The 27928-nt window shown below is 42.8% G+C and overlaps 1 protein-coding gene across 1 annotated transcript in view; it reads left to right on the top strand.

Annotated features, from left to right (window-relative positions):
* The first annotated feature begins 16000 nt into the window (after positions 1–16000).
* The window catches only part of MAP1B (microtubule associated protein 1B), a 101919-nt gene continuing 89991 nt past the window's right edge, over positions 16001–27928 (top strand). Inside the window, exons 1-2 of the mRNA XM_086699273.1 lie at positions 16001–16346; positions 24564–24665. Of these exons, the coding sequence (XP_086555399.1) occupies positions 16163–16346; positions 24564–24665 (286 nt within the window). The 5' untranslated portion in view covers positions 16001–16162. The remainder of the gene's footprint in view (positions 16347–24563; positions 24666–27928) is intronic.

Genomic DNA, 27928 nt, shown 5'->3' with positions numbered 1-27928 from the left:
AAGAGCTTGTAGCTTCCCAGTAATTAAAGACTGCTCTGATGAGAATGATAGTGATATTAAAAATTTATTTTTTGGTATAATATAGTGAAATTGTCAAAATGGAATGTGTATAACTCAGTGAATCAATCTTTTCCAAATTACCAAAATGTATAATGTTACAAAATCAAGCATGGAGAAAAGATCCTTTCAAAGTGAAAAATAGACCAATGGATTATAATGTAACAAAATACAGAAAGTTCACTGATTTGCTTTCAGATAACACATTGAAAGTGAACTTCAATGAACGCCTGTGTAGCTTAGTTAAGTGTCCAACTTCAGCTCAGGTCATGATCTTATGGTTCATGAGTTCAAGCCCCATGTCGGGCTCTGTGCTGACAGCTCAGAGCCTGGAGCTTGCTTCTGATTTCTCTCTCTCTCTCTCTCTCTGCCCCTTCCCTGCTCGTGATCTGTCTCTGTTTTTCTCTCTTTCTCAAAAATAAACATTAAAAAATTTTAAAAAATAAAGCAAATGAACTTTAAGAATCTACCACCTGTCAAGTTTTAGCATAATATTAAGAAGAATATCCACAATGAGCTTGAAAAGGCCATTACATATTGTTCCTGGGGCACGCCGGTGGCTCAGTCTGTTGAACATATGATTCTTGATTTCAGCTCAGGTCATGATCCCAGGGTCATGGGATCAAGCCCTGCATCAGGCTCTGTGCTGAGCGTGGAGCCTGCTTGACATTCTCTCTCTCTGCTTCTCTCCCTCGCTCATGCTATCTCTCTCTAAAATAAAATAATACTAATAAAAATAACCCTCCCTTCTCCAACTATGTGTGACACTGGACTTTCCTCATATATTTCAACCCAAAACAGTTTATTGCAACATATTGAATGCAAAAGCAGGTATGAGAGTCCATTGTAAAAGATGTAAAACAATCCTACTTTTCTCTCTGAAATTTTTGTTTTGAAAAATATAATAATTTTTATAAAAATATGTTCTTAGATACTAACATGTAATACATTTATTATTGTTATTTTAAGTGAATCAGTAAATAAGAATTTTAAGAGTTTCCTAATTTATAATAAATATCAGTGGATATTTATTACAATATACAATATCAGTGGATATTATCTACATATATAAAAGGTCTTCAGCATCCTCGGTAATTTTTGACAATATAAAACACCCCGAGACCAAAAAGTTTGAGAACTGCTGGTCTGAGAAGACACTGATCTATAAATAAGTAATTCTAACCTACTACATTAAGGGCTTTGATAGAAAGAAGTACAAGATAACAGGGGAGACTATAGACAGCATCTAGCCGTCTTGGAGAGTGATGGAAGGCTCCCTGGAGGAGGTTATTTCTAAGCTAGGACTTGATGGATGATAAGTTACCATGCTAAGAGGGGTAGGAAGTTCAAGACAGAGGAAGAACTTATACACAGTTCTAAAAGAAAGAGAGAGGGTGGTTCGTTTATGAAAATCAAAGTTGTTTGGTGGAGCTAGAGAATAGTTTGTGATAACATGGATTGTTCTATGTTCCCCAAGCCTTCTATTCTTTATAAATACTCTTTGGGGCACCTGGGTGGTTCAGTAGGTTAAGCGTCCAACTTCAGCTCAAGTCATGTTTCTTGGTTCGTGAGTTGGACCCCTGAATCAGGCTCCATGCTGATAACTCAGAGCCTGGAGCCTGCTTTGGATTCTGTGCCTCCCTTTCTCTTTGCCCCTCCCCCGCTTGCGCTCTGTCTCTCTCTCTCTCTCTCTCTCTCTCTCTCTCTCTCTCAAAAATAAATAAACATAAAAATTTTTTTACAAATACTCTATTCCTCCCAGATCAGTTGTAGTTTATCTCATGGATTTATATCCGAGAGGATATAAAATATTTGATAGGATTCTTCTCTAAAAGTGACATCGATGCTAACATAAACTTCTCCATGTCTTGGTAGTCTCTTTGTCATGTTTGCTATATGGCCATGGTTTCCTGCCTTTACATTTCTGTTAATAGTTTTAATAGTGTCTTCCCACAACACTAAAGAAAGCCTTTAAATCATATACCCTGCAAACCTCTGCTAGGAGCTTGGTGTTGGCAGATGCCAAGGTAGGCATGTGTCCTGAAGGCCAGGCCAGGTAATCAGTAACTCTATGAGATATGTCCCTTCTCAAAGTCCCTAGTTGATCCTATGGGTATTCATGAGCTGGAACAGAGCTTCTGAGAGTGATCTTTCTCTTGCTGGAAGGAGTTCAGAAGAAACAGAAGCAAATATTTCTGGCTTGGAGGTTAGGCCTAGTACAACTGGTATCTTGGAATAGAAAGCCACCCACAATCCCACCACTGCAGTCTTTGGATGGCAGGCTACTCTTATGTGTTATAGAATTAGGATCTGCTGTCAGGAGAAGGCTGTGGCATGCTCATATTGCTACATTTCACAAACCTTATCCAAGCGGCCTTCTTTAATTTGGAAATGTTTGTAGGGCACTCCAGAGAATATTTTGCCAGGCATCACATCTATTAACTTCTGTTTGTAAGTCTGCAGATACGTTGCTTTATCAGTATGTCTTTTGCATTATATGTTGTATGTTATCTGTTATTTGTCTGGATCTTTTGGGGGCTCCTGAGAACTCTGAAGGACAAAATAATACAACCAGGGGTGGATTACACTTTTGACATTTTTTTTTTTAACAGTATAGTATTCTTTAGGGCATTATCAAAAACAACAAAAACGCAGCAAAAATAGGTCAAAGCAGTAACACTAACTTAAGACTAAGATTGGCTTGTAACTATGGATACCACCTATATCTCCCAAAATATTTTAAAATAAATTAGACACTGTATCCCTAGCAACTGTCTGACACCAGTGTGTGTATCATAAATGGTACATGAGTAAATGAGTGGATGCCTGAACTCTAATACATAGAGATGACAGATAGCCACAGCTTTCAAGTGAGGAAATAGGTGAGTGAGGTTGCCTGTCCAACACATACAGGTAAAGAACAACCTGACTATAGACTCACTTCATCAACCTCTACACCAAACTTTAATACCATATAAATAAAGTGTGGGGAGATCATTTATATTTAGGTAATGTGACAACTTCCCATCAGATGTGTTGATTAAATATTTAGTAATTATTTGCTGGATGAGAAGAAGTCAGACCCACAAATATTAGTCTAACTTCCTTGCTGTCAATAATCACTTACTGTGGGTTGGGTGGGTGGGTGGGGGCGCCTGGGTGGCTCAGTTGGTTAAGCATCTGATTTCAGCCTAGGTCATGATCTCACGGTTCATGGGTTTGAGCCCCGTGTCAGGCTCTGTACTGACAGCATGAAGCCTGTTTGTGATTCTCTCTCTCCTTCTCTCTCTGCCCCTCCCATGCTCTCTCTCTCTCCCAAAATAAATAAACTTTAAAAAATCACTTAATGGGATCACCTCACTGGTGGCAGTGAGGGGAGCGATGGTTCAAACTCTTGGGGGAAATCATGAATGGCTCAGACGAGCACAGTGGCCTTCATGCTAAAATGAACACCCTAAGTAGCACCCCCTTCCACACCATGTGCCCCTGCTTCACGCTGCTGTCGTGATTACAGTAAATGCTTTTCCAGATCATATCAGAACGTACTTTTGTGATTACCCTTTGCTTTGGTTTTGTTTGTTTTTAATCCTGGTGATTAATATATTTTGAAGTTTCAAATGCTCAATAGGCAGTCGATTTTTATATTTACCACAGGAGGGCATGCGGTTTAAAAGGTTGGTGGTGTTTCCTCACGGATGTAATAGTATCTGTTATTGCTAATCATAATGACCTTCCTGGACTGGCTTTGCATTCTGGGAAATAGAAGCATGAGGATTCAGAGAAACAATGTTTCTGAAGCCTGCTACACATTCGAAGGTAGTTCAAATGCCTGTTCTGATTCTGGTCATCATCCCACATTCTTTTACTGTCAGTCAAACCTTTCTCACATCATGTCCTCTAGTATGGCCAGCTTCTCACTCCCTGCTGTGGATGGAGGAAGAGTGGTTCAAGGGCATTCAAGATGCTGCTTCATTCCACGTGGAATCTGTGCCACTTCCCAGTTCTTTCAGGGCATTCTGTCCCATGAAGCTTCCTTTAGCCTCTTCTAAAGAGTGTCTAAAATGCCGTTTCTCCATGTTCCCTGATTTTTTACATCTGCATGCTCCCCTCTGGAGAGTAAGCTCTATGAGAGTGGGGACCGAGCTTATTTTTCCCATCATTGTAATTTCAGGAACACAACAATATCTGGTGCATGGCAGATGCTTATTTAAGATGTGTGGATTAAATGAATGTATGAGTGACAAAATAAACGACTCTCCCCTTGTCTCCTGGTATCACAACTTGAAATTCCTGTTATTTGTATATGATCGCCCTTTTTTCCTATTGCTTTTAAAAAGTTCTCTCTCTCTCACAGGAAGATTCCATCCCTGAAGTAGCTAATGCATAAACAACTGTGGAATTCTAAATAAAACCAAGAGTTTTTCAGAAATGGCAAAACTTAAGATGCCATCTAATGGGAAATCAGATACTTGCTGACCATAGGATTCGAGGGAAGTTGCCCGCAATTTTCTAAAGGGCAGCTTTGATGTTATTGCTAATTTAAATCCCAATGGATTTCAGATGTTCTTGCCCAGAGGGGCAGTACTGTGTACCCTGACTGTGCTCTTGAGAAGCACAAAGATGAGAAAATGCTGAATCAGGCAGCTTCGCAGGCAGTCTGTTCTCACTTGTCCTCATAACCCTGCCCATTACGGGGGGGGGGGGGGGGGGGGCAGGGCAAGAATTGGGGCACAGCCATCTCTGAGGCCAGGCTATCTGGGAGCTTTTCAGAAGGAATCACACAAGGAATTCTATCTCCTAAAGCCACTAACAACCTACCTATGTCAGTTTCCTCTGCTGTTGTAACAAACTGCCACAACTTTAGTGCTTTAAAACAGCACAGATTTATTATTTGACAGGTCTAGGGGTTCCAAGTCCTAAAATCAAGGTATCAACAGAGTTTGGTTCCTTCTGGAGGTTCTAGGGGAGAATCCGTCTCCTTGCCTTTTCCAGCGTTGAGAGACCACCCACATTCCTTGGCTTGTGGTCCCTTCTCCATCTTCAAAGCTAGCTGTGTATCTTCAGATCGCCAACTCTGTCCGTCACACTCATCACATCTCTCTTACATCTGCACATCTCCTTCTCTAACTCAGACACTCCTCTATCCCTCTTAGGAGGACCTTTGGGGTTACTTTGGGCCTCTCCAGATAATCCAGAATAATCTCCCCATCTCAAAATCCTTATTAATCACATCTGCAAAGATATTATGGTGGTGTTTCCTCAAGGTTGTAATAGTATCTGTTAGTGCTAATCATAATGACCTTCCTGGACTGGCTTTGCATTCTGGGAAATGGAAGCATGAGGATTCAGAGAGACAATGTTTCTGAAGGCTGCTACACATTGGCAGGTAGTACAAATGCCTGTTCTGATTCTGGTCATCATCCCACACTCTTTTACTATTTACTTTTTACTATTTTTACTTTTGACTGACTTTTACTGTCAGTCAAACCTCTTTCCTGTCAGGTAAAGTAACATATTCATGAATTCCAAGGATTATGGCATGAATGCCTCTGGGAGCCATTATTCTGCCCACAATAATGGCCTCATAAAGTGGCCTTGAGGTCCTCCCTTCTTCCAGTGCCAAGAACATTCACAGGCTGCTGAAGGCTTCTGTATCACTTCCTCCTTCTGAATTTTCCTTGGTCATCCCAGCTGGATGCACCTGCTTCTTTGTCCACACTCCTTTGAGCAAACTGGACACACTGAGGGCATTCCTTTCTGCTGCCTTACACCATAGTTGTATGTGCATACGTTACTTCCCTGAACAACCTGAGCCAGGAGCCAACTCTGTGCCCTCTGGGGACTCAGAACAGTGTGGCAGATTTCAAGGACTCAGTTGTTGCCGCTAGCTCTCAGCAGATGCCATGTGAGCCACTTCTCCCTGGGCCTGGTGCCTTCCAGATGTTTCTCCCAGAGTACCAGACAGAATCCCTTACCCCTACCCTAGAGCACCATTGCTATCAAGTGACAGCTTCCCTGTCTATGAACTGATTGGACTCCACAGTCACTGTCTGCTTAGAATACATCGTCCCTGGGGGCTGCTGGTAGCCTGGGAAGGGAAACTGCATTCACATCTCCAGCTTTCCACCTTGCACGAGCCAGGCCTGTTATTGCTTTGCCATTTGCCATGGCGGTGGCTGCTCGTCTGCAGGGCTCGTCTGCAGCTCTGTCTCCAAGCAGGTTTGACTATTTCCAGTATAATTCTCTTCCCCTCAGGATGCCATCCTCTATATGTGTTGGAGTGACTCACTTGGCACCTGCCCTTGGTAAGAGCTTGCGCTTGGTGAAAAGGCATTAGCCGAGGATGTCCAAATCTCATTTTCAGCCAGGACCTGGGAAGGCCTCGCCTTAACCCAGAAGAACTCTTACCTCCCCAGCAGTCAAGAAATGCAGAAGTAAGAGGTGTTGAATTGCCAGACATTAGGTGAAGCTTGGAGCTGGGTTGAAGTGGATTAAAGGGCAGGATGGGTTAGGGAATAAAAGCACGAAATCAAAGTTTCTGCTCTGACACATTTCACTATCAATTGGGGAGAAAGATGAGTTACCAAGTCATTACAAAATCCTGTGAAATCTTCTATCAGCAAAGCGCTCTGAAGCTGGGGGAAAAAGTGGTTTAGATCTCACAGTTTTCATCTGGATAAATCCAAAATATTAAACATGGAGTCTTACAAAAACTAGAGAAGTCCTGGGAGAATTTTTCTTACATAATCTCACAATGGCAAAGACCTTTCAAAAATATAACATAAGACTCATAAGCTGCTAATGAAAGACTAGTTACATTTAATGACAAAATAAAATATTCTCCACAGCAAAATCTTTAATACATAAAATTAAAAAACAATTGGCAAACTGAGAAAAAGTATTTGTAAGTCATATTACAGAACGAGACTAAGTTCTCTAATGTATGAAGGATATATATGAATCAGTAAGAAAACAGTAGACATCCCGAAAGAAAAATGGGCAAAGGGTATAAGGAGACCATTCAAAGAAAAGGAAATGCAGATGGCCCTTACACATAAGAAAAGATGGTCTATGCCACTTATAATCACAGAAATGCAACTAAAATTACAGAGAGATATACTTTTTGGCCTAAAAATTGGCAAATATAAAAAAGTTTAAAAACACTTATATCGTGAGGAATCAGCAGACCATTCATATTACGGTACAAGTACCCATTGGTACGACACCAACAGAGGGCAAATTTTCAGCATCTATCAAAATCATAGACATGCATATCCTATGACTCAGCACTTTGCTAGGAAATTATCCTATGGATAGTCTCTGGTCTATGGAAAATGACATCTACAGAACTTCATTTGCTGCAGCACTTTTATATTATCAAAAGATTGAAGTAATCCTCAATACATGAATGATAAAAATAGTAGAGTGATAAATTACGATATTCACACACAATGGTATTCTACACTTTGGTCAAAAGGAATGGAGGGGGAGTGCCTGGGTGACTCTGTCGGTTAAGCGTCTGACTCTCGATCTTGGCTCAGGTCACAATCTCACAGTTTGCGAGACTGAGACCCTCATCGGGCTCTGCACTGACAACTCAGAGCCTGCTTGGGATTCTCTCTCTCTCTCTCTCTGTGCCCCTCCCCTGCTCGTGCACACATAATCTCTCTGTCTCTCAACATAAATAAATAAACATTGTTTTAAAATGTTAAAAAAAAAAGGAATGGGGATGTGCTTTGTGACAATTACATAAATATTTCAAAGATATGCTAAGTGACCAAAGCAAGGCACAGAACAGTGTGTTCGGTGAGCTGCATTTTAGCATAAAAGGAGGGAGGACTAAGGCACTCGCTGTTTTCAAGAATAAGCTCAGCATAAGTTTTACTGGCTGTTTTGCTTATGTTATTCCCTTCGTGTGGATTGTCCTTTCTCCATCTCTGCCTATTGAAAAATATTATTCTTCCAGGACAACTTTAAATACTTCTTCCTTTATGAACCTTTATTGATCTCCTGAGTTAAGTACTCTCTTGATTGAACAAAAGTATAAAATTATCAAGAGAATGGTTTTAAGGTTTGGAGTGAGGGATCCTTCCTAAGCAAGACAACACCCCCAAAATTTATAAAGGAAGAAGACTGACTTAATTCTATAAGAAACTTAATATTTTATATGGTCAAAGACATCATAAATGGACTTACCAAAAATCTAACAGACTGAGCATCAGATACTGATGACAAAGGCATCCAGATTATATAAATCGCTCCTACAAACCAACAAAGACAAAACCATCAGTCCAATAGGAAATAACAGGGCATATTTTAAGGACAAATGCAGTTAGTTGAAAAAAAAGACAAGCAAATAAAAAATATTCTACTTTAAATAAATATTTTTCTCCTTTAGCTGAGTAAAAAAACATGTATACTATGGTGTGGGGAAACAGTCAAGGATGTGGTGGGAGTATATAAATCATTAAATTCTCTTTATAGAGTAATTTGGCAGGAGTCATTAAATGTTAAAAATATGTATCACCTTCAACCCATCTATTGGACTTAGGCCTCTGTGGTGAGAGATACATGTATGCACATAAAGGTACTTAAAAGCATCATCTTTGTAACATAATTTATAATAGGAAAAAAACAAAGATCTCTTAAGGATCACCAATAGGGGAAAGCATGCATGAACCAAAATAAATTCATTCTATGGTTACTGCTTAATAATTTAAAAAATGAGGTAGAGTTCTTCATAGTTGCATGAAAAGAGCTCCAAAGGGAAATGCCACCGAAGTACAATATGTAAAATACTGTTCTGCTTATGGCCCTATAACGAGGCCCACGTGGTAAGAAAGCGAGGCCAGCCTAGAGCCAGTGAGGAATGGAATCCTGCCAACACCCACGTGCCTAAGCCCAGAAGCAGATCCTTCTCGGGTCAGGCCTTCAGATGGTCACAGCCCCAGCCAACACTTGGCAGGCCTGTGAGCGACCCTGAAGCAGGGAGCTCATCTAAGCTGTATCTGGACTCCTGACCTACAGAGACTGAGATAATCAATATTGTTTTGAGCCAATAAAATAAAATATTATTCTGTTTTTGGGGGAAAAGCTATATACATGAACATATATATGCATGTAGGGGGATAGGTATGTGTCTGTGCATATACAAAGAATATATATACCTGTATGTATACACACATATATAAACAAAAGTGTGGGTGCGTATGTTTATATAATGCACACATACATTATATATGCATATGCGCACACAGTTTAGCTTAATAACTGTCATTACTTCTAGGGAGGGGAGTAGAATTAGTGGTGGGGAGGGAGGGACTTTAATTTTGTGCTCTATATGTTTATAAGGCTTTGTTTTGTTTGTTGCTGAAAGCTCGTGATGAGAAGGACCCAGTTCCTACAACTTGGAGAAGGGATTTGATCTCAGTTAATTGGCCTCCCAGTGTGAGAGTTTTTCCACTGTTCCACCAAAAGAAAAGAAGAAGAGGCACATTTTGAGTCAAGAATGATTAAATAGAAATAAGTATGAGACATTTTCCTGCGGCTATGAAGGACACCACTGAATTTTCTGATACTTCCCTCTTACAACCAACCTGAAGAGCCATTATTGAGAGTGAGACCCATCTATTTTACAGGCATGGAGAATAGCTTGGACCTACCATGACATGGCACATGGATCACACTTTTAAAATCTTCTCAAATACCCTGTATCTTATAAATCGTTGCCCTAAGTTTTCTTTTTCTTTTTTCTTTTCCTCAGACTGTTAATTTTTCTACAGGGAACTTAAAATTTGGAAAGAAAGGCCTAACCAAGACTGAGTAAATAAAGACTGTTTCTTAACCCTTAAATGACATATTGCCTTATATTGCATTCTAGAGTCACTTTAATTTCAAACAGTAACATGATATTAGAGTCTCATTTGACGTGAAATTTACTCTTTTAGGTCCTTCTCTCTTATTCCTCTTCCCAACCAATAATTTGCTGTGCTTGGCTTCCTTTAATTTGCCTTAATTCCTATAGCATGGAGGAAGAGGGTTATATAGGGACGCTGATGGTCTTTGAAACCCAACACACCTGAGTTTTCATAGGTTTTCTGTGATTTAGAGAAGATCGTCTAACTTTTCTGCATGTCAGTTTTTCATCTGCCAGCTAGCAAGATCATAACTTGTGGCAAAAAAAGAAATCACAATGAAATTAGAAAATATGAAGTGAATATGATGAAAACACTACAAATCAAAATGTATAGGGTGCAGCCAAGGCAGGACTTAGACATGTATCGTCTTTACTGCATATATCAGAAAAGAAGAAAAACTGAGAATCAGTTGTCTGAGATTCTCAAGAGGCTAAAATAGGAAGTAAAATAAAACCCAAAGAAATCAGAAGGAGTGAAATAGGATAGCTAAGAACAGAATGAATGAAAATACATATGCGTGTACATACAATAGGAACTGATTGGTAACATCAAATGTAGTTTTTTTTTGTAAAGATAATCAAAACTGATAACCCCCTAGCAAGAATGAACAAGAAAAAAAAAGACAGAAAATACCGACTACCAAGATGAGAAATGTAAAAGAGACCTTAAGGCCATGAAAATGATGAATAACAATACCAACTTCTTAAGAAGTTTGTGAGAATTCACTGAAGCAATATACTTGAACTACCTAGCACAATACCCTGGCTTGCAGAAACTACTCATGTCCCAGTTTGCTTGACAACAGAGTACAAGTCACTGGTACACTTTGATTGAGCCCATGATCTCTACTGGGCACTGAGTTGATGGTTATGTGTGAGTGTCAAGGGATAGACATGGTTCTAGCCTCCATAGAGCAGAGAGTCCAGTGGTGAAGACAGACGAATTTTTTAAATTGCATATAAAAGTATGAAATTACATTGATGACAAGGGCTACAAATAAGAAGTGGAGCATGGAGCTGAGTGGTATAAATGCACATAAAAAGGTTAACTGACCTAGTAAGGAAGGTCAAGGAAGGATTCCCTAAGGAGGTGAGAGTTGAAATGCCAAATACAGGGCAAACAGACATTAACTAGTGAAGTTAACCACTAAGTGCTCTAGGCCAGTAAAGGAGAGCAAAAGTTCCTGCTTTTAGAAGTAGTGTGCTCTGGGGTGCCTGGGTGGCTCAGTTAGTTGAGCGTCCGACTTAGGCTCAGGTCATGATCTCACGGTTCGTGGGTTTGAGCCCTGCACGTTGGGGCTCTGTGCTGACAGCCTGCTTCGGATTCTGTGTCTCTCTCAATGTCTGTCCCTCCTCCATTCACACTCTCTGAAAATAAGTAAATAAAATATTCAAAATAATAAAATTAAGAAAGAAGGAGCATGCTCTGGGGACATGGGTGGCTCAGTCGGTTGAGCATCTGACTCTTGATTTCAGCTCAGGTCATGATCTCATGGTAGCGAGATGGAGCCCCACGTTGGGCTCCAGGCTGGGCATGGAGCTTGCTGAAGAGTCTCTCTCTCTCCCTCTACTGCGTGTGTGCTCTTTCTCTAAAATCAAAGCAAAACAAAAACCAAAGTTAGAAAAAAAGGAAGTAGCATGCTCTGATATTATGTCATGTAGGTGAGGCTGGAAAGTAAGGATGAGGGGGCAGCTAGATAAAGCTGGGCAGATAAACGGGGGCCAGACTTTGTGGGACCTTGCAGGCCATGCTAGGGAGTTTGATCTTTATTCCAAAAACAATACGGAGCCACTTGAGAGTTTCAGGTAGGGGTGAGTAACATGACTGGATCAGAAGAGCTCACCCTCCATGGTGTGAAGATGGTTGGATGAAGGTCCCATTAGATATACTGATGCAAGTCAGGTGACCATTGCTACCGCACAGGACAAAACAACAGTTATAACTAGTGTTTATAATACAAATTAAACTGGAAATGGCTCAATGATGCCAATCAATAGTGGACTGGTTAAATAAATTATAGTAAATAAAGACAATGGGTTACCATGCAGCTATAAAAGTGATGAGACGTATTCATCTCTGCTGTCGTGAACATATCTCCAGGATATGTTGTTAAGTGAAAAAAGCAAAACGGAAAAGTTGTGTATGCATATATATATATATTAGCATTTTTAATCTTTTTAAATGTTTATTTATTTTTGAGAGACAGAGACAGAGAGCCAGTGGTGGAGGGGCAGAGAGAGAGGGAGACACAGAATCCCTCCAACTTGTCACAGAGCCCAATTCAGGGCTCAAACTCACAAACTGTGAGATCACGACTTGAAGTTGGACACTCAACCAACTGAGCCACCCAGGCGCCCCTATAATAGCATTTTTAAAAATGGAAATCTAAACCTGGGGAAAAAGTTATAGGGGAAGAAGGAGGGGGGAAGTGCAGGAGAAAGAGAGGCTGAAGTTCTCTGAATACAAATTGTTTTGTAGATTTGATTTTGGGACCAAATATTTTAAATATTTATAAAGCAAAATTAAGTATAAAAATCAATTCATAAAAAGCAAAACCAAAACAAAACAAATAAACCCAATTATGTGCTGAGTTAGTGCCATAATCATATAAAAAGGAATTAATTGACGTGACTTTAAAACTGCATGGCTTTGCGATTTAGCTAATAACAAAGAAAATTGCAAAAAACAAACAAACAAACCCACAACACCCTAAACTGCTTTTAACATTTTTATTGTTATTCTGAGACTATTGTGTATGAATGACTTCAGAAACCAATTTCTAACCTGAACACTACTACCTCTCACAATGAAAGTAGGTTGGACAGGCGTGCTGATAATAGAGAGAAGCGGATGGATTGAAGATATACTGAGGAGGTAACACTGACCAGACTTCATGCTAACTTGTACATGGGACTAGGGTTCAGGGAGGAGTCTCAGACACCTGTGAGGTTTCTGGCTTGCATCATAGAAGAGATGGAGATACTATTCACTGAAATAGGAAAAGTGAGAGGATTAGGCTTGAGAGGCAAAATGATTTTGGTTTGGAGCATGTGAAGTCTGAGGTATCTTTGGGACATCCAGGTGATGACAGGTGTCAACAGGTAACAGGCACTCTTCTATGTTAGTTTTCCCCATTTACCTCCTCAGAACTATATATATGTATATATATATAACTATATATATACATATATATAGTTACATATATATACATACATATTATATACATATATATAGTTACATATATACATACATATATATACACACACACACATATATATAGTCGCAAAGCGATGCAGTTTTAAAGTCACATCAATTAACTCCTTTTTATATGATTATGGCACTATATATATATAGTTTTATATATATATACATATATATGTATATATGTATACACATATATGTATATATATATAAGAGATGGGGAAGCGTGGGACTACTTTTCTAGTTTGTACTGATACTTAACATTCTATTCCCATTTCAGAGGTGTTGGTATTTATGCCCAACTTGATGTCACCTGCACATTTAAAAAATGTTTATTTAATTTTGAGAGAGAGAGATGGAGAGAGAGAGAGAGAGGCAGAGAGAGAGAGGGAGACAGAGAATTCAAAGCAGGCTCTGCTATGTCAGCACAGAGCCTAATGTGGGGCTTGAACTCATGAACTGTGAGATCATGCCATGAGCTGAAATCAGACGCTTAACTGACTGAGCCACCCAGGTGCCCTTCACCTACACATTTTGTGAGAATGCTTTTACTCCATTGTCCAGCAAACTGGGACAAAACAGGCATATTCATCAACCATGCTTTGAATGCTTATTAGTCCAATCACTGTATTAGGTACTTACACGTTGTATCATTTACACCTTTCTTACAAAGTTACTCACACATTTATAAAGATATTTTTCTCCCAGTATATTAATGAAGAGGCTGAAGATCAAGAATAAGTCACTTGCCCAAAGTTACAAAGCTGTACAGTAGCAGTCAGCATCTCTAGTCTGTTTTCTGGCATTATATTTCTATTTTTCAAAGTCTGGGCAATGACTTCGGTGGTTCGTGGTCATGGCATTTAATTGCACTGACTCACACAGTAAGAAAGGTCTTCTGTTATTTCCATCCAACCTTCTGTTATGACATGGAGAACAACTCAGGTGGTAATGTGTCGTAACACCGCTCTAACACTTGCTAATCTCTGTCGTGAACCTAGAGAGAGCACACCTCCGCGTCAGAGTCTTCAGCAAATAACAGCGTAGAGCAGAAATTACATTACATTACTTTCATTATGTTTATGCTTAGGGATACCTTCTACTTATAAGTGTTATTAGTGTTTCCATTTATTTAGCAGTAAAGAATTTCACTAAAAAATAAATCTAAGTAAAAGGAATAGACCTACCGATATTACACAAATAAAAGTAAATGGTGGTTCAGAGAAAGGGAGGACAGTCATTAGATGCCAGCGGACTCTGAGAAACAATGCTCCTTACCAGAACTCATCACCCAATTATGGGCTTTGGTGCTGGCCTTACCTCTCTAACAGAAATTGAATGCCTCCTCTCGACCAAGAAGTAATCTGTTACTACCTCACTTGGGAACTCTTTGTCACTGTTCACTGGTGAATGTGGCTCACCAGTGAGCTTGTCACAGACCTCAACTGCTATGGGCCAGATGGTATCTTATTCCCCATTGATCAGACTGGCATGTAGAAAGGAATCATGACGTTTGGCTGCCTACCATGTGTCCCATGCCAGGGTTTCAGGAAAGAGCTAAAAGCAAAGAGTATATCGCCAATAAGTCATGGTGGTTAATAGGTAAGACAACGGGCTAATTTGGAAATCTTAGTCTATCCAGGTGCTTTTTTTTTTTTTTACGAATACGCTTTCTAGTATTAAAAACTATACTGACTAGTCTAATTTCCACCCACTCCTCTTTCTTAAGCCTCTAATCCCTCAGTCTTTTATGGTAGGTAGATTTTGTCCCTTCTTCACCACCATTGACCCCTTTCTTGGGACAGAAGCTATATTCAGTAGATCTGTGGGAAATGATTGTGGATGGGCTGCCTTTAAGCATTTTAATGTGTTCTAAACACAAAGGCAATAAAAATTCCCAATGCAATATATATATATATACTTAAAGATATCCTTGTCACATGAAATAATTTTGCCTGTGTGTTCCCTAGGGAACTGAAAAGTACATAATAGTCACTGTAATCCTGCTGGGGTAGAGACAGTATCTTCTCTTTATTCTTTGTTATGCCTGATGCTATCTGTTCAGCATATAAAGAAAAGAAATCTGTATCTAGAAAAAAATGCATCTGTAGTCCTCTCATTTCCCGGGGTACCACGAAGCCAGTACGTTTTTTTTTTTTCACCATTGGGACTTGGCAGACTAGTGTCCAAAGCCTGAACAATATTAGGCATCGGTTTGCATTTTTGATGTATTAAGTCAAGGTGGTAAATATTGGTAACTATGTCTTCTCAAGTCCACAAGGTCAAAGAAAAGACACGTTCCATCTTCTTGGGTGGGGTACCCTCAGCACTACACCCGCTGTACTATCACAGCACCTGAGAATCTGGTTTCATCACAGGCGGGGACAGTAGTCAGAGGCCTGACTTGTGCACCTCGCACAAGGTAAATCTCCCCACGATGAAAATGGAAATCCAAGCGGGGTGGGTGGGTGCCTGCAGGCGGCAATGGGTGTGTGGGGGGTGTAAGAGGGGGGGTGTTTTCTCCCTTCACGGCCGCAGCAGGGGCCCTTCGGGCCCCCCCAGGCCCTTGACTCGCGGCCCTGCCCCGACCATTGTCCGCACACCTCTTCCCTCCAGCTTCCGGGCCGCGGGCGAGTTGATTTGCTGCAGATGACATCAGCCTTGGGCCAACGGCTGGAAGAGCGGAGGCAGCCACCGCGTGAGGATGTGCCGGGTGGTCCTTTCCTCCTCCTCTTCCTCCTCCTCCCGGCTCCGAGCCTAGTCTCGATATAAAAGCGGCGCCGCCTCCCCGCCCTCTCACACTCCCCGCTCCTCTCCGCCGCGCTCTCTAGGAGAGGGCGGAGGGGGAGGCGGCGCGCAGCGCCAGGAGGAGGGGTACGCAGGGGGCGGAGCGGAGACAGCACCTTCGGTGATAATCCTTTCTCCTGCCGCAGAGGAGAGGAGCGGCGGGAGCGGGACACTTCGCCGAGGCATAGCGGGCCGGCAGGATGGCGACCGTGGTGGTGGAAGCCGCCGAGCCGGAGCCGTCCGGCAGCATTGCCAACCCGGCGGCATCCACCTCGCCCAGCCTGTCGCATCGCTTCCTCGACAGCAAGTTCTACCTGCTGGTGGTCGTCGGCGAAATCGTGACCGAAGAGCACCTACGGCGCGCCATCGGCAACATCGAACTCGGTAAGAGGCCCTGCGTCCCCAGGGGACGCGCTCGAGGAGACTGGCAAACGCGACCCCACCCAGGGCGCGACGGCTGCCCTCCTCTTTAGGCGCGCCCCGCACCCACACCTCTCCCCGCTACCTCCTGCACTCGGTCCAGACTCTTTCCTGGGCTCATTTCGGAGAATAATGCGAATTATTAGATTTGAGACCCAGTGGGAGAGTCTCTTCTAACCTTGAGGGATATGTCATCAGGCTGGGTCTGCAGATACTGGCTGGCCACCGCCTCTCCAGCTAAATGAAATGCAGGTGACAGAGGAGCGGCGGCCACAATAAAGCCCAAACCGTAGGGAGCAAACGGCGGTGGGGAGTTGATGCAAACACCCCGTTCAGTCCTCCTCTGTCCCCCGCAAAATGCTGGGTGTCCCCTCTTCCCCTTGCCGGCAGACCCGAGGCTGAAGCACCATGTGCCAGGGCCCGCATGGGAATCATCTTCACCACAGCCACCTCAGCCCCCGAAAAATGCCTTTTCTGGCTTAAAACCTCCCGATTTGTTCTTTCCTTGCAATGACTAGGCTAGTCCTGGGGCCACGCCCGCTTCCCCCCCCCCCCCCCCGCGCTTCACCCGGGACGCAGAGATGGAGAACCTCCTGCCTCCTGCGCTTGATTCCCAGACGGCGCCCGCCTCGCTACTGCCCCTGGGATCCTGGTTGCAGCTTTCAGAAAGGACAATGGGACCCCAAGTTGCGGGGTGGGGCTTCTTTCAAAAGTCTCAGCCTTGGTAGTGATGGCTCAGGGGGAAGGCGGCGTGGGGGGGGGGGGGTGGTTAGCGGGTAGGGCCAGCGCCTCGCCCGGTGCGCGCACTAGGAGCGCGCTCTGCAGAGGCCGAATAGCGGTTCGCCTAGAACCCTGGGCGGGGCCGTGAGGGCCCGCCGGGCGCAGCCTCGGGCGCGCTGACCGACCCGCCCCCCAGCCCCACCCGGGCTGCCGCAGTGCCCCCATCCGCTCGCCGCACCTGCCCCCCGCACTGCGGCGCCCCCGTCGGGCGCGGTCCGCCTGGTGTGCGCTCTGCCGGGGCCTCGGGCTTGGTGCTGCGCACCCCCACCTCTCCGTCAGCCCGGCTTTGTTGCGCTCGAAGCCCCCCCCCTCCCCTCCCCGAGCAGGGCGCTCTGGTCTCTGCCTCCCCCCCAGTGTCCCGGACCTCCCCTCGCCGCTGACAGAGGTCGCCAGGTCCCTGCGCAGCCCCAGCCCGCGCTCTATTCTCTTGGGGTGGTGCTGAAGCGTTTCTGCCTGGAGACACCGGCTGGTGGGCGTGGTGCAGTCCGCACTGCGGTCTCTACGGCAGCCCGAGGCGGACAAAGGGCGTTCACGCAGCCCTCGATCCCCGCTCCCGGCGCACCCCCACCCCATAAAAGACGAAAGGAAGACCTTATTTTCGATGAAAAAATTAACGCTTGTTTTCTGCCTCTGCATTTGGAAACGGCCCCTTGTCCCCAGAACAAAAGGCTGCAGGGTGGGGACTGGAGTTGCAGACCTGGGTCTTTTGTTTAACTTTAAAGCACTGATTTTTTCCTTCCAGCTTAAAAAAAAAAAAAAAGCAGAATGCAGTGGTGTTATTTTATTCGAAAAAAAATTTCAAGAAGAGATTTCAATAGTGAAATGCCTTCTTTGAGCATCTCAAAAACCCTTCATTTTCAAACGTTAGGCCTTTAATCTGATCTTAGTTTGGTTGCACATTTTCTCCTTGGAAATTTCCTACGTACCGACTTTGGGTGTGGCTGCTCTATGAATCAATGACTTTGGATTAAAAACAATTACTGTCCACACCATTGCCGCGGAATCGTAATACATTAGGAGGGGCTTTGCTATCTGTAAGATTTTCATAACCTCCCGATGTGGTGCCAGGAGAGGCACCGTCACCCCCATTTTAGAGATGGGGACCCAGAGAGGCAGGACGGATAAGAAGACCCGCTCAAGGTCACATCATTCATAAGTGACAGAAGTGCCAGCACGGCACCATTACTGTTGTTCTGGTCCTGTCATGATGTTAGTGCAGGGCAGGATAACATCAGAGGAAGATCAAACACGGGTTTTCCCAGCTTGTCTTTGTACAGTCATCCACTTGTGGGCAGCGCCCCGTGCAGCGAGGTGTTTTAGCAATCACCTTCCACCGCTGTTATCTTCCTGCTTTGTTATTCTGCTGGTCACCCTTTCAGTACCCATTCCTCAGGGGGTTTATTCAGTCCTCTTCTGTTTGAGGAGAAAATTGATGCCTCCAAGTACTGCCATGAAGTGCTCTCTGTCTTTACCCCTTTTCATACAACTAGCATGCAGTCGTAAAGTTCAGATTTATCTTTTTGACGTTAAAATCAAAAAAATTTGAAATAAAAATAGAGAGGAAAAGTCACCGATCGTAGATGAGGAGCCTAGTGAATTTTCACGAAATGAACACACCCATGTTATCTAGATGGAGAAATGGACATTACTGGCATCCCAGAAGTCTCCTCATGTTCCCTTCTCAATCACCATGCCTTCCTGATTTTTAATTCCCTAATTTGGTCAGGTTTTTGCACAAAACTCCAAAATGGCTGTATTGATCCCATTAACAATCAATCAAGTCGGGGGGAGCAGAGCCATTTCCTCACATGTGGGAGCAGATGCTGCTTTTCCTCTGGAGATTGCTCTCCTGGGTCCTGGGATCCCGGATGCAGCTCGAGCTACAGGGCCTCGTGGTACTAAGTGACACTGCTCCCCTAGCTTTTCAGACGGGCTGGGATGACTTAGCAACAGGGCAGGCTGGCTCTGTTTCCCTGTGCCTGACACGCTGCTGCCTCCGCCTGCGGATCCCAGCTGGGCCTCCTCCAGAGGTCACTCTGATACCACTGCTATTGTCGCTGGTGCCCGCGGGCCAGGGCCAGGTTGTGAGAAGCACGATGGAGATGCTGCAGGGGGCTCCGCTTGGATTGTGTGCCGGCTGGGCATGCGGTTCGTCATTTGTTACGCTTGCGTCCTATTTCCCCTTTCGTCTTAACTGATGTTCTGTGGGTTGGGAGACCCTGGTGACTTGGAATTTTGCCATCTGATGACTGAGGGTTCTTTGGGGAGCCTAGAAAATAGATCCGTAGGAAGATGGTGATAATGCAATAAATTGACAGGCCTGAGACATCCCGATGTGACTGCTTAGGAAATGCTTTTTGAAACCAAGGATGAGAGATGGTCCCTCATTTTCTCAACTGTATTCAAAATGTACCATGTAAGGTTTGGTTATTTCTTCTCAAGTCTGAAACACTTGGATGGGTCTAGCTTTATTTTGTTAGTTATGCAGCACTTCATGCCTGACCACGGTTGCTACCACCAGATGCCATTCCTGGGCACCTCTTTGACCCTCTTCCTCATTAGCCCCCAACTTAGACTTAATAGCCATCGCCATTTTTCACAGAGCCTCACTTCTCTAGTGTATATTAGAACATAGAGTATGATGCATCCACGCCTTGCAAACTGAATTCTAGAGCCTATAAAAGGAGTTGTCACTGCTTCATTTTATTGCTTTACGGGAATCAAGACATCTAAGGAATACTAAGTGTCAGTTTGGTGCTTGCAATTACTGTGAAAGAGTGTAACTTTCCTGTAGTTAGCACTGGGAATCAGCAAGAATTTTTATAAAAAGGTAGACGTGTGTGACATTGACTCTCCTGAGTTTTTAGACGTAAGTTTAGCTGATAACATTGGAACTTTGTGATGTTACTTTATTGATTGTTTTCAGTTCAAGGTGGCTGAGAACCCAGGAAACATTTGGGGTTTAGTTTTCATTTTATTTTAACAGGGCAAAACCAACACATGGTGGAGGTTAGAAGAAATGTTGGAGAGTGTTACATTTATTATGTTCATCTTTATACTTTTCAAAGTCAAAAGGCAGATGGATTTCTGCTTGTACTGCTTCATTGGTATTATCTAGTAAGGGCTCTGTGATCTATGCAGAAATCCAAGCCAGTCCTCAAACTTAAGGTTATTAGATTGATGATTCATGCTTAATCTTCTCTAAAGGTTTACTTTTTAAAGTAAGTTCTAACTTTTAAACCAATAATAGTCATAAATCACTTCTTTTATTTGTTTCCAATGTGGGATGCTATCAGAAGACCTAAAAATGATTTATCCCCAATGCTTTGAAATGATCTCTATGAGAGGTATTGTCTGCATTACACATAACATATATGTTATGAACATCAAGTTGTTGGCTGAAAAAAAAAAGAAAAAAGCCAATTGAAAGTTTGGTCAAAAGGGGAAAAATAGGAAAACTTCTTTGAGAGATAAACCTTGATTTTAGCTCTTTTAAAAAAAAATTCTGTTTCTTTAGTTTATGATTCAAATCTGCCCTCTGATCACTTTTTAGCATAGTTTTACAAATAGAATCTTACAGTTAAGTTAATCATTTAGGTACTAGCAAAAAAAAAAAAAATACAAGCCTCTGGATCAGAGCGATCAACTAAAAAGTTCATAGAAAAAAATCAACTTTCAAAGGCCCAAATAACTGTCAGAACTCATGTGCTATTTCAACATGTAATGAATGGTCATTTTGTTGGATTTTTCCAACTTATTGCCTCTTTTAGGAGTACAGATTTTAGTCTTTACGTGAGAGGTGCGTTTTGAAAATTGTTGGCTTTATTAAGTGTTGTTGTAAAATGCTTGCATGATTACTAACTTGGCAAGATAGAACCTGTATAAAGTAAGGGAAAGTGGTTCCTTATTGTTCATCCTGTCTTGTCCGGTAATGAACACATGCCCACCCCCAGCACGACACACACAACCTTTTCATTTCTCCCTTTTCCATCTGTAAATTTTATGTGCACTTTAGCCTCCCTTTTGTGCACTGCATTCCCCTGGATTCACAGAACTGAAATGGGAAGATCCTTTGTTACCCTCAGTCACCTTGGCTGGAGGACTGGCCTGCCGACAGTGATGGTGCCCTGTTCCATGGCTGGGCAACCCCAGATTAGATGGGAGAGTTCTTAGGATGCCTCGCCATAGGCCAACTTCTCAGGGGTGACAGATGTCCTCTGGGCCCAGAAGTTTAATAAATGGAGGTTGACCTCCATTTGGTAGTTGTTCTGTTCTGGCCCAACCTAGGTAAGCCAGCACAGGGCACAGTCTTCGTAGAGTACTGGAGATGCAAAGGCTCAGGAAGTTTGACCTGGAGCATTTGGGGGGATAATTCTTTTTTTTTTTTTTTTTTTTTTCAACGTTTATTTATTTTTGGGACAGAGAGAGACAGAGCATGAACAGGCGAGGGGCAGAGAGAGAGGGAGACACAGAATTGGAAACAGGCTCCAGGCTCTGAGCCATCAGCCCAGAGCCCGACGCGGGGCTCGAACTCACGGACCGCGAGATCGTGACCTGGCTGAAGTCGGACGCTTAACCGACTGCGCCACCCAGGCGCCCCGTGGGGGGATAATTCTTAAAAAGGCTAGGAATTTATCTTGGCCTCTGTGGTATCCATGAGAGGCCAGGATGACCTGCTTCTGAAAGCCTCTCCTGAACCTCTTGATCAGCACCCTACTAGCCCCCAGCCAGGAATTTGGAGACAGAAGAATGTGGCAAGAGCCAAAGATGTCTTTCTGTCCTATGAACTTTAGAGGGCCCACTGTTGGCTTCCTCTTATGCACAGAGGGAAGATATTTAAACCTACTGAATGCAATATGAAAGTTCTTTGAGAAATACTGTTTCTCTTTACTAGTATTATTCAGTGGAAGGTACAAAGTAATTACAAAATATGTTATTTCTAAAATTGGGATTGAAAGTGGACTTGTTCCCAAATTTTCCTTTCCAATTAAAATAACCTTCAAATCCATTGTAGTCGTTATTTTATAAGTGGCAGTAGTGACTTATGCATTGTTAAGGCATAATTTGGCTGGCTGGAAATCGCTCCCTTGAAAAGAGAACCCTAATTTTTTTCTTTCATTGGCATTATAAAAATGAAAACTATTATTTTTATCAACTGTGTAGTTTAAAAATTAGTGTAGTGTAGTTTAAAAATTAATTTCTAACTGGTTTGTGTGTTTTGTGCTTTTTCCCTTGCTAAATTACAAATCATTCAGCTAGGAGTTTATGAAGTACAAAGCAAACATTTAATTGCTTGTGTCATGACGAGTTTATTGAAGCCGAAGGGAAAATGGCAAACAACGATGTAAGAGCACGTCTACCTAGATGAAGTCATTCAAGTGATGTAGCGATTTGGACATAATATAGAACAAAGGCCGAAAAATCGTATGAGTTTAATTTAAATACATATGTCTGCTTATTAACTTAGTGACCCAGCTTGACAAGCCAGGATACAAAGTGGAGCTCAGACCTGGAGCAAAGAGAGCCCACTTAACAATTACTAATTAAGCAGCTCAGACAGGAGCTCGACGGTTTTTCATACTAGCCGAGTATGTAGTGTATACATTGAAGTAAAATATTCTAATGAATTCAGGCCTCTCAACCTGTCAAGCTTTCTGTGAAACAAAAAGAACCCATTTATCATTTCTGCACTAAAAAGATCTGCAAAATCTCAACATGCCTTTCTTGTTAAAATTTAAATACTCCATTAGCACAAATGCAAGCTGAGGCTGTTGATGTTTCCAGGGAGACCCATAAAATTCTCCCTTATAATTTAGCCTCTCTTTAGGAATGTTAACTCTTCCACACCTGAATTCATCCCATTTATTGTATGATAAATGTCTGCCTCTATTTAGGGGACATCCATCTGTGAAAATATTCCTCAGAGTCGAAAGGTGTTTGGCGTATAATCTGAAGATAGTCTAAATATGTAGTTAAGTGAGTTTCCAGAATCTTTGTGTGATATATTTATACATATACAAGACATATACATATGTATATGTACACATGTATATGCATGTATATACACACATATATTTTGTTTCTTTGCAAGATAAGAAGACTGAACAAGATATAAATGGGGCTGAATACAGAGAAGCATTAAGGATTTACAGGTGTTCATACTGCCCCAAGTCTGTTTGAATGACTCATGACCAGCAAAAAATGGTTAAATGACGTGTTTATTTAGAGATAGTTCTTCTGCTGTATTTTACCTAGAGGGTCAAGTCCCTGCTCTTAGTAGGTATGCAGTAAATGACTCTTGTCCCAGAGGGTTGTTCCTGGCAATTGAAGATGCTCCAGGAAGGGTACAATCATGGATGTTCCATAATGGCTCCACCATGAGCTACCTATTTGGGAAAGTATAAAAATACAGAAAAACAAACAAACACATTCCAGAGTTCTGTGGCTTCCCAGTGTTCCCTGGCTTGCTCCCCAGTTCTCTCTTCTTCCGTGTCCTCTGCATCCCCCCTCTGGTCATCCCCTTCGGAAGGACAGGAGGAGAGGGGATGAAGGAGATAGTCCGTCCAAGTTCCTTTTACCCCAGCTATCAGCCTAGTGAATGGAATAGACAGTTTGTGGCCCCCGACTCTGTAGAATTTTTCTAAAGTATAAAATGTTGTCCCCCCCCCCCTTTTGTTTTTGCCTCGGGGTAGGAAAATTCAGTACAACTAACAATTGTGAAAGAAAGAACTACCCCGCTAAGCTTGTCCGGTAGAATAAATGGCGGAGGGGACAGATAGGTGAAGTCCTTAAGATTGAGATCCAGTCTTCTTATGAAAGGTCACACAAGCTTTGGATTGATCTGTAGGAGTTGGGAAACCCAGGTCAAAATGAGGTGGGTAAAGAAAAGAAACCATACGTGCACACAGAATGCACACGCACACTGCAGAAAGTACCATTTGAAAACCAAAGGCCTGGACTTGAATGCTCGCTTTCCCACCCTCGTTCTACATTTTCTTGCCACCTACAAGGCGACCATGGGAGAGGTAGAGGTTATCTCCCGGCCTCTTAACTGCAACAGAACTTCCCATCTCCCTGTCCTTTCTATTCATTCCCCCCCTACAGTAAAGCCTGTCATTTTCCTAATAACTGTTTTCTTTACCCTCCCAGAAAAGCTGCATTTACGTTTTATGAGGGGCAGAAGTTCAACCCACACTGCTAGTCACCCCTCTCTTGTGGCCTGGTACAGAGACCTCCCCGGCCCTCCCATTTTGTGGGCATCCACTGCTAGCCAGCAAGCTCTTGAGAAAAGAGGTTTCCACATCCTCCCTTACAGCCTGAGAAATGTCACAGTGATGTTTTCCAAACCGCTCTGAAGTGACTAACTGGAACTCTGTCAATTCTCTTCCTTTTCCTCCCTAGGAATCCGATCATGGGACACAAACCTGATCGAATGCAACCTGGACCAAGAACTGAAACTTTTTGTGTCTCGACACTCTGCAAGATTCTCTCCTGAAGTCCCAGGTGAGGCTTTGGTTCAGTATTAGCCTAGACTTTGAAAGGACCTGGGGTGGGGGGGGTGGGAGGGGTGGGGGGGGGGGTGGGCAGGGATCGGCTGATGACTGGAAAGCTTTGCCTGGGGCATCAAAAAAACGTTCTTATTGCTAAAGATTTCTTTGTATTTGTTGTTATCAACGAGGTTAGCCAGAAGCACATTTTAAGAAAATCAATTGTGAGTTATCACTGTGTGGTTTATCAACTTGGCGGATTCCTAGTGAAAAGTTTTAAAGTTCTGGGGTACATTCTTTTTCTATTCCATTGCACTCTGACTTCAGGGGATTGCAAACTATTTAAATATTAACTTTATTCAAATAAATCTATGACTGTAAATTGGATGCCCCTCCCTGCCCATGCCACAACCTCTTTCCCTCCCTAGAAAATGGAAACCTCTCCATTTCAAAATGAAATATACCTCATCATTTCATCATTCCATTATCACTCACTTTTCTTGGTGCGGGTAAAAGAGTCTGAAATTCCAAACTGCTGTTAAAATAGCCTTTCTTTCAGAGATGGCAAAGAATTCTACAGAGTAAAGGTAAGGACACAAAAATCTCTTATATGTGGAAAGGCGACCAAGAGCCAGCTGCCTCACTAGGGATGTACTCTGACCTATGCCTCTAAGCCTGGGGATATAGTGAGACTCGCCCACTTTATCTTCCTCTTGTGAGAGTGACCCGTAGGTCTCTCTCTTGGTCACCTTTGAGGATTATGAGCAGAGGTGCTGGACCATAAAGACCCTGAACCTCCAAACCTGTGTTTCTCAAAAGCTCTGCCATTGATCCATCATAGACAACTGTATTGCATTTTATTTCTTGGATATCACTCAAGTTTTATGTAAAGTGGTGAAAACTCTTTTCTATCTGCATGATTCTGTTGGATGATTGCTAATTTTATTGGCATTGATATAAAATCGGGAATGGGGCTCATACTTTTTTCCCCCCATTGATTACATCATATGCCATTAGCCTTGGACATGGCAAGAGTTGAAACCACTTGTAAAATGTCATCATTCCATGAATCACACTTGGCTGCAGCAACATGCCCACGAGACAATCCCAGTTCTTCGCTTTGAGTGTGAGATTAGAATAAAATCCCATACATTTCTGTTGTCCAAATGAATTGTTGCTTTCCAGCATGGAATTGAGTCAATGTGCTAAGAAAATCATAGCAGGAATGGGTTCATCAAAAGCTAACTTGCTGCACAGCCATGTGAAAAAATCAGCTTTTAAGTAACTGCTTTGAGATCAAAACAGAGAATGATCCAGAGACTATCAGACAGCACATGGTTTGCTGAAGTAAAGGTATAGTATATAGTTCCTTCTTACATTATTGTGTTGTGTTTTTGTATCTTGCACATCTCCGTAACTTTTAAAAACACCTCGTAAAAATAAAAATAAGAGAAGTACCCTTTTCAACAAGTATGTTTCAAAATGTAAAAGGCAACTTTTTGTTTTTTCTCTGTAGATTTTCTGGCTTTCTTATATGATTGTTTGTAAAGCCACTTTTTTTTTTTTTTTTTTTTTGTAAACAAATCATGTGATTGCCATTGTGTTCATTCATCCTTGGATTGACTTTGTGGAATGACAGCTGTGCATTGCAAAATGAAAGGCTACAAGAACCGCTGAGGAATTTACCATTTTCAGACCAAAGATCTAAGATTAGTTTTGTGGACTAGTAAGGTCAGGTTCTCCAAATCACCACTTTAGCCCAGTATACCCTGTTCTCCCTCCTTTTCCTGCTATACCTGAAGTAGGGATTGGTTACCCACCTCGTTGTATCAGTGCTACGCTAGACACTCTGTTTGGAGATGGGCCTCTGGACCCGTAGCAATCCTCCCATTCTTGTTGACTCCAGAAAGGGTGGGTACTATGACCTTCCCTTTTTTTTTTTTAATTTTTTTTTTTTCAACGTTTATTTATTTTTGGGACAGAGAGAGACAGAGCATGAACAGGGGAGGGGCAGAGAGAGAGGGAGACACAGAATCGGAAACAGGCTCCAGGCTCTGAGCCATCAGCCCAGAGCCCGACGCGGGGCTCGAACTCACGGACCGCGAGATCGTGACCTGGCTGAAGTCGGACGCTTAACCGACTGCGCCACCCAGGCGCCCCTGACCTTCCCTTTTAAGCCTAAGAGTGCAAGGTGCAGGGCTGGGCCTCCCCACTGAGGACTGAATATCTAGAACAGAGCCACTGGAGTATTGCCCTTGTGTGGAGAGCGTTCAGAGTGGCTTGAAGGTGTTTAACCAAGACTATAATAGATGGTGAAAGCACATGTCAGATTCATTTTCAGGTAAGTGTCTTTTAGAGAGAAGAGACGTTATGTTAGAGGACACAGATGCCAAATTGGGGTGAGTAGACATCACAGGATGATGCTTGGCTTAGACCCAGTGAAGCCCTTAGCTTTTCCTGAACAAACTGGAAAGCTTTGAGGGGAAATTTGAAGTCTGTTTTTAAGTGGGTCCCAGTCTGGTGGTCTCTTCCCTACTCCCTGAAATTCTGTAGAAGCTAATATATGTACCTCAGGCCTCCTAAAATGGAGCCAGCTGAACCTCTTCCTTTAGTTTCAAGATTCTAAGTTAACCTAGAGTCAAGGCACATGATGAAGCGTGGGTTCATTAAAAGAATAAAGCCATTCAGTCGGTTACAAAGTACTTAATAGCACCTCCAAGGTGCCAGGCACTCTGGGGTCAGGGTGGGTGAACACATTGATGAACAAAACCAACATAGTCACTATTTTACTTGTGGGAGAGGAGGCATCCAGCAGTCACATGTGGACTAGCATAACCTCCAGTGCGCTGCACCAATTCCAAACAGTTTTTTATTTTATTTATTTTTTAAATTTATTTTTGAGAGAGAGACAGAGAGAGACAGAGCACGAGTGGGGGAGGGGCAGAGAGAGAGAAGGAGACACAGAATCCGAAGCAGGCTCCAGGCTCTGAGCTGTGAGCACAGAGCCCAATGCGGGGCTCGAACCCACGGACCTTGAGATCACGACCTGAGCCAAAGTCGGGCGCTTAACCAGCTGAGCCACCCAGGCACTCCTGGTTTGGTATTTTTTTAGGCTAGCAGAGTTACAGTGGAACGTTCGTTGTCTTCCCTGACACAAATAGATTGGGAGCTAGGGTTGCTCTTACCTATTTTACAGTCATGTTATGCCTCTGTTGTTGTTTTTAAGGATTGGAGATGACTCATGAAAGACTGGTGATAGCCTCCAATGCAGCTAACAGA

The sequence above is a fragment of the Puma concolor genome, chromosome A1 (genome assembly GCF_028749965.1).
Source record: "Puma concolor isolate L17-30 chromosome A1, mPumCon1.1.hap2, whole genome shotgun sequence".
Classification (NCBI taxonomy): domain Eukaryota; kingdom Metazoa; phylum Chordata; class Mammalia; order Carnivora; family Felidae; genus Puma; species Puma concolor.
This window is presented reverse-complemented; position numbering and strand designations above follow the sequence as displayed.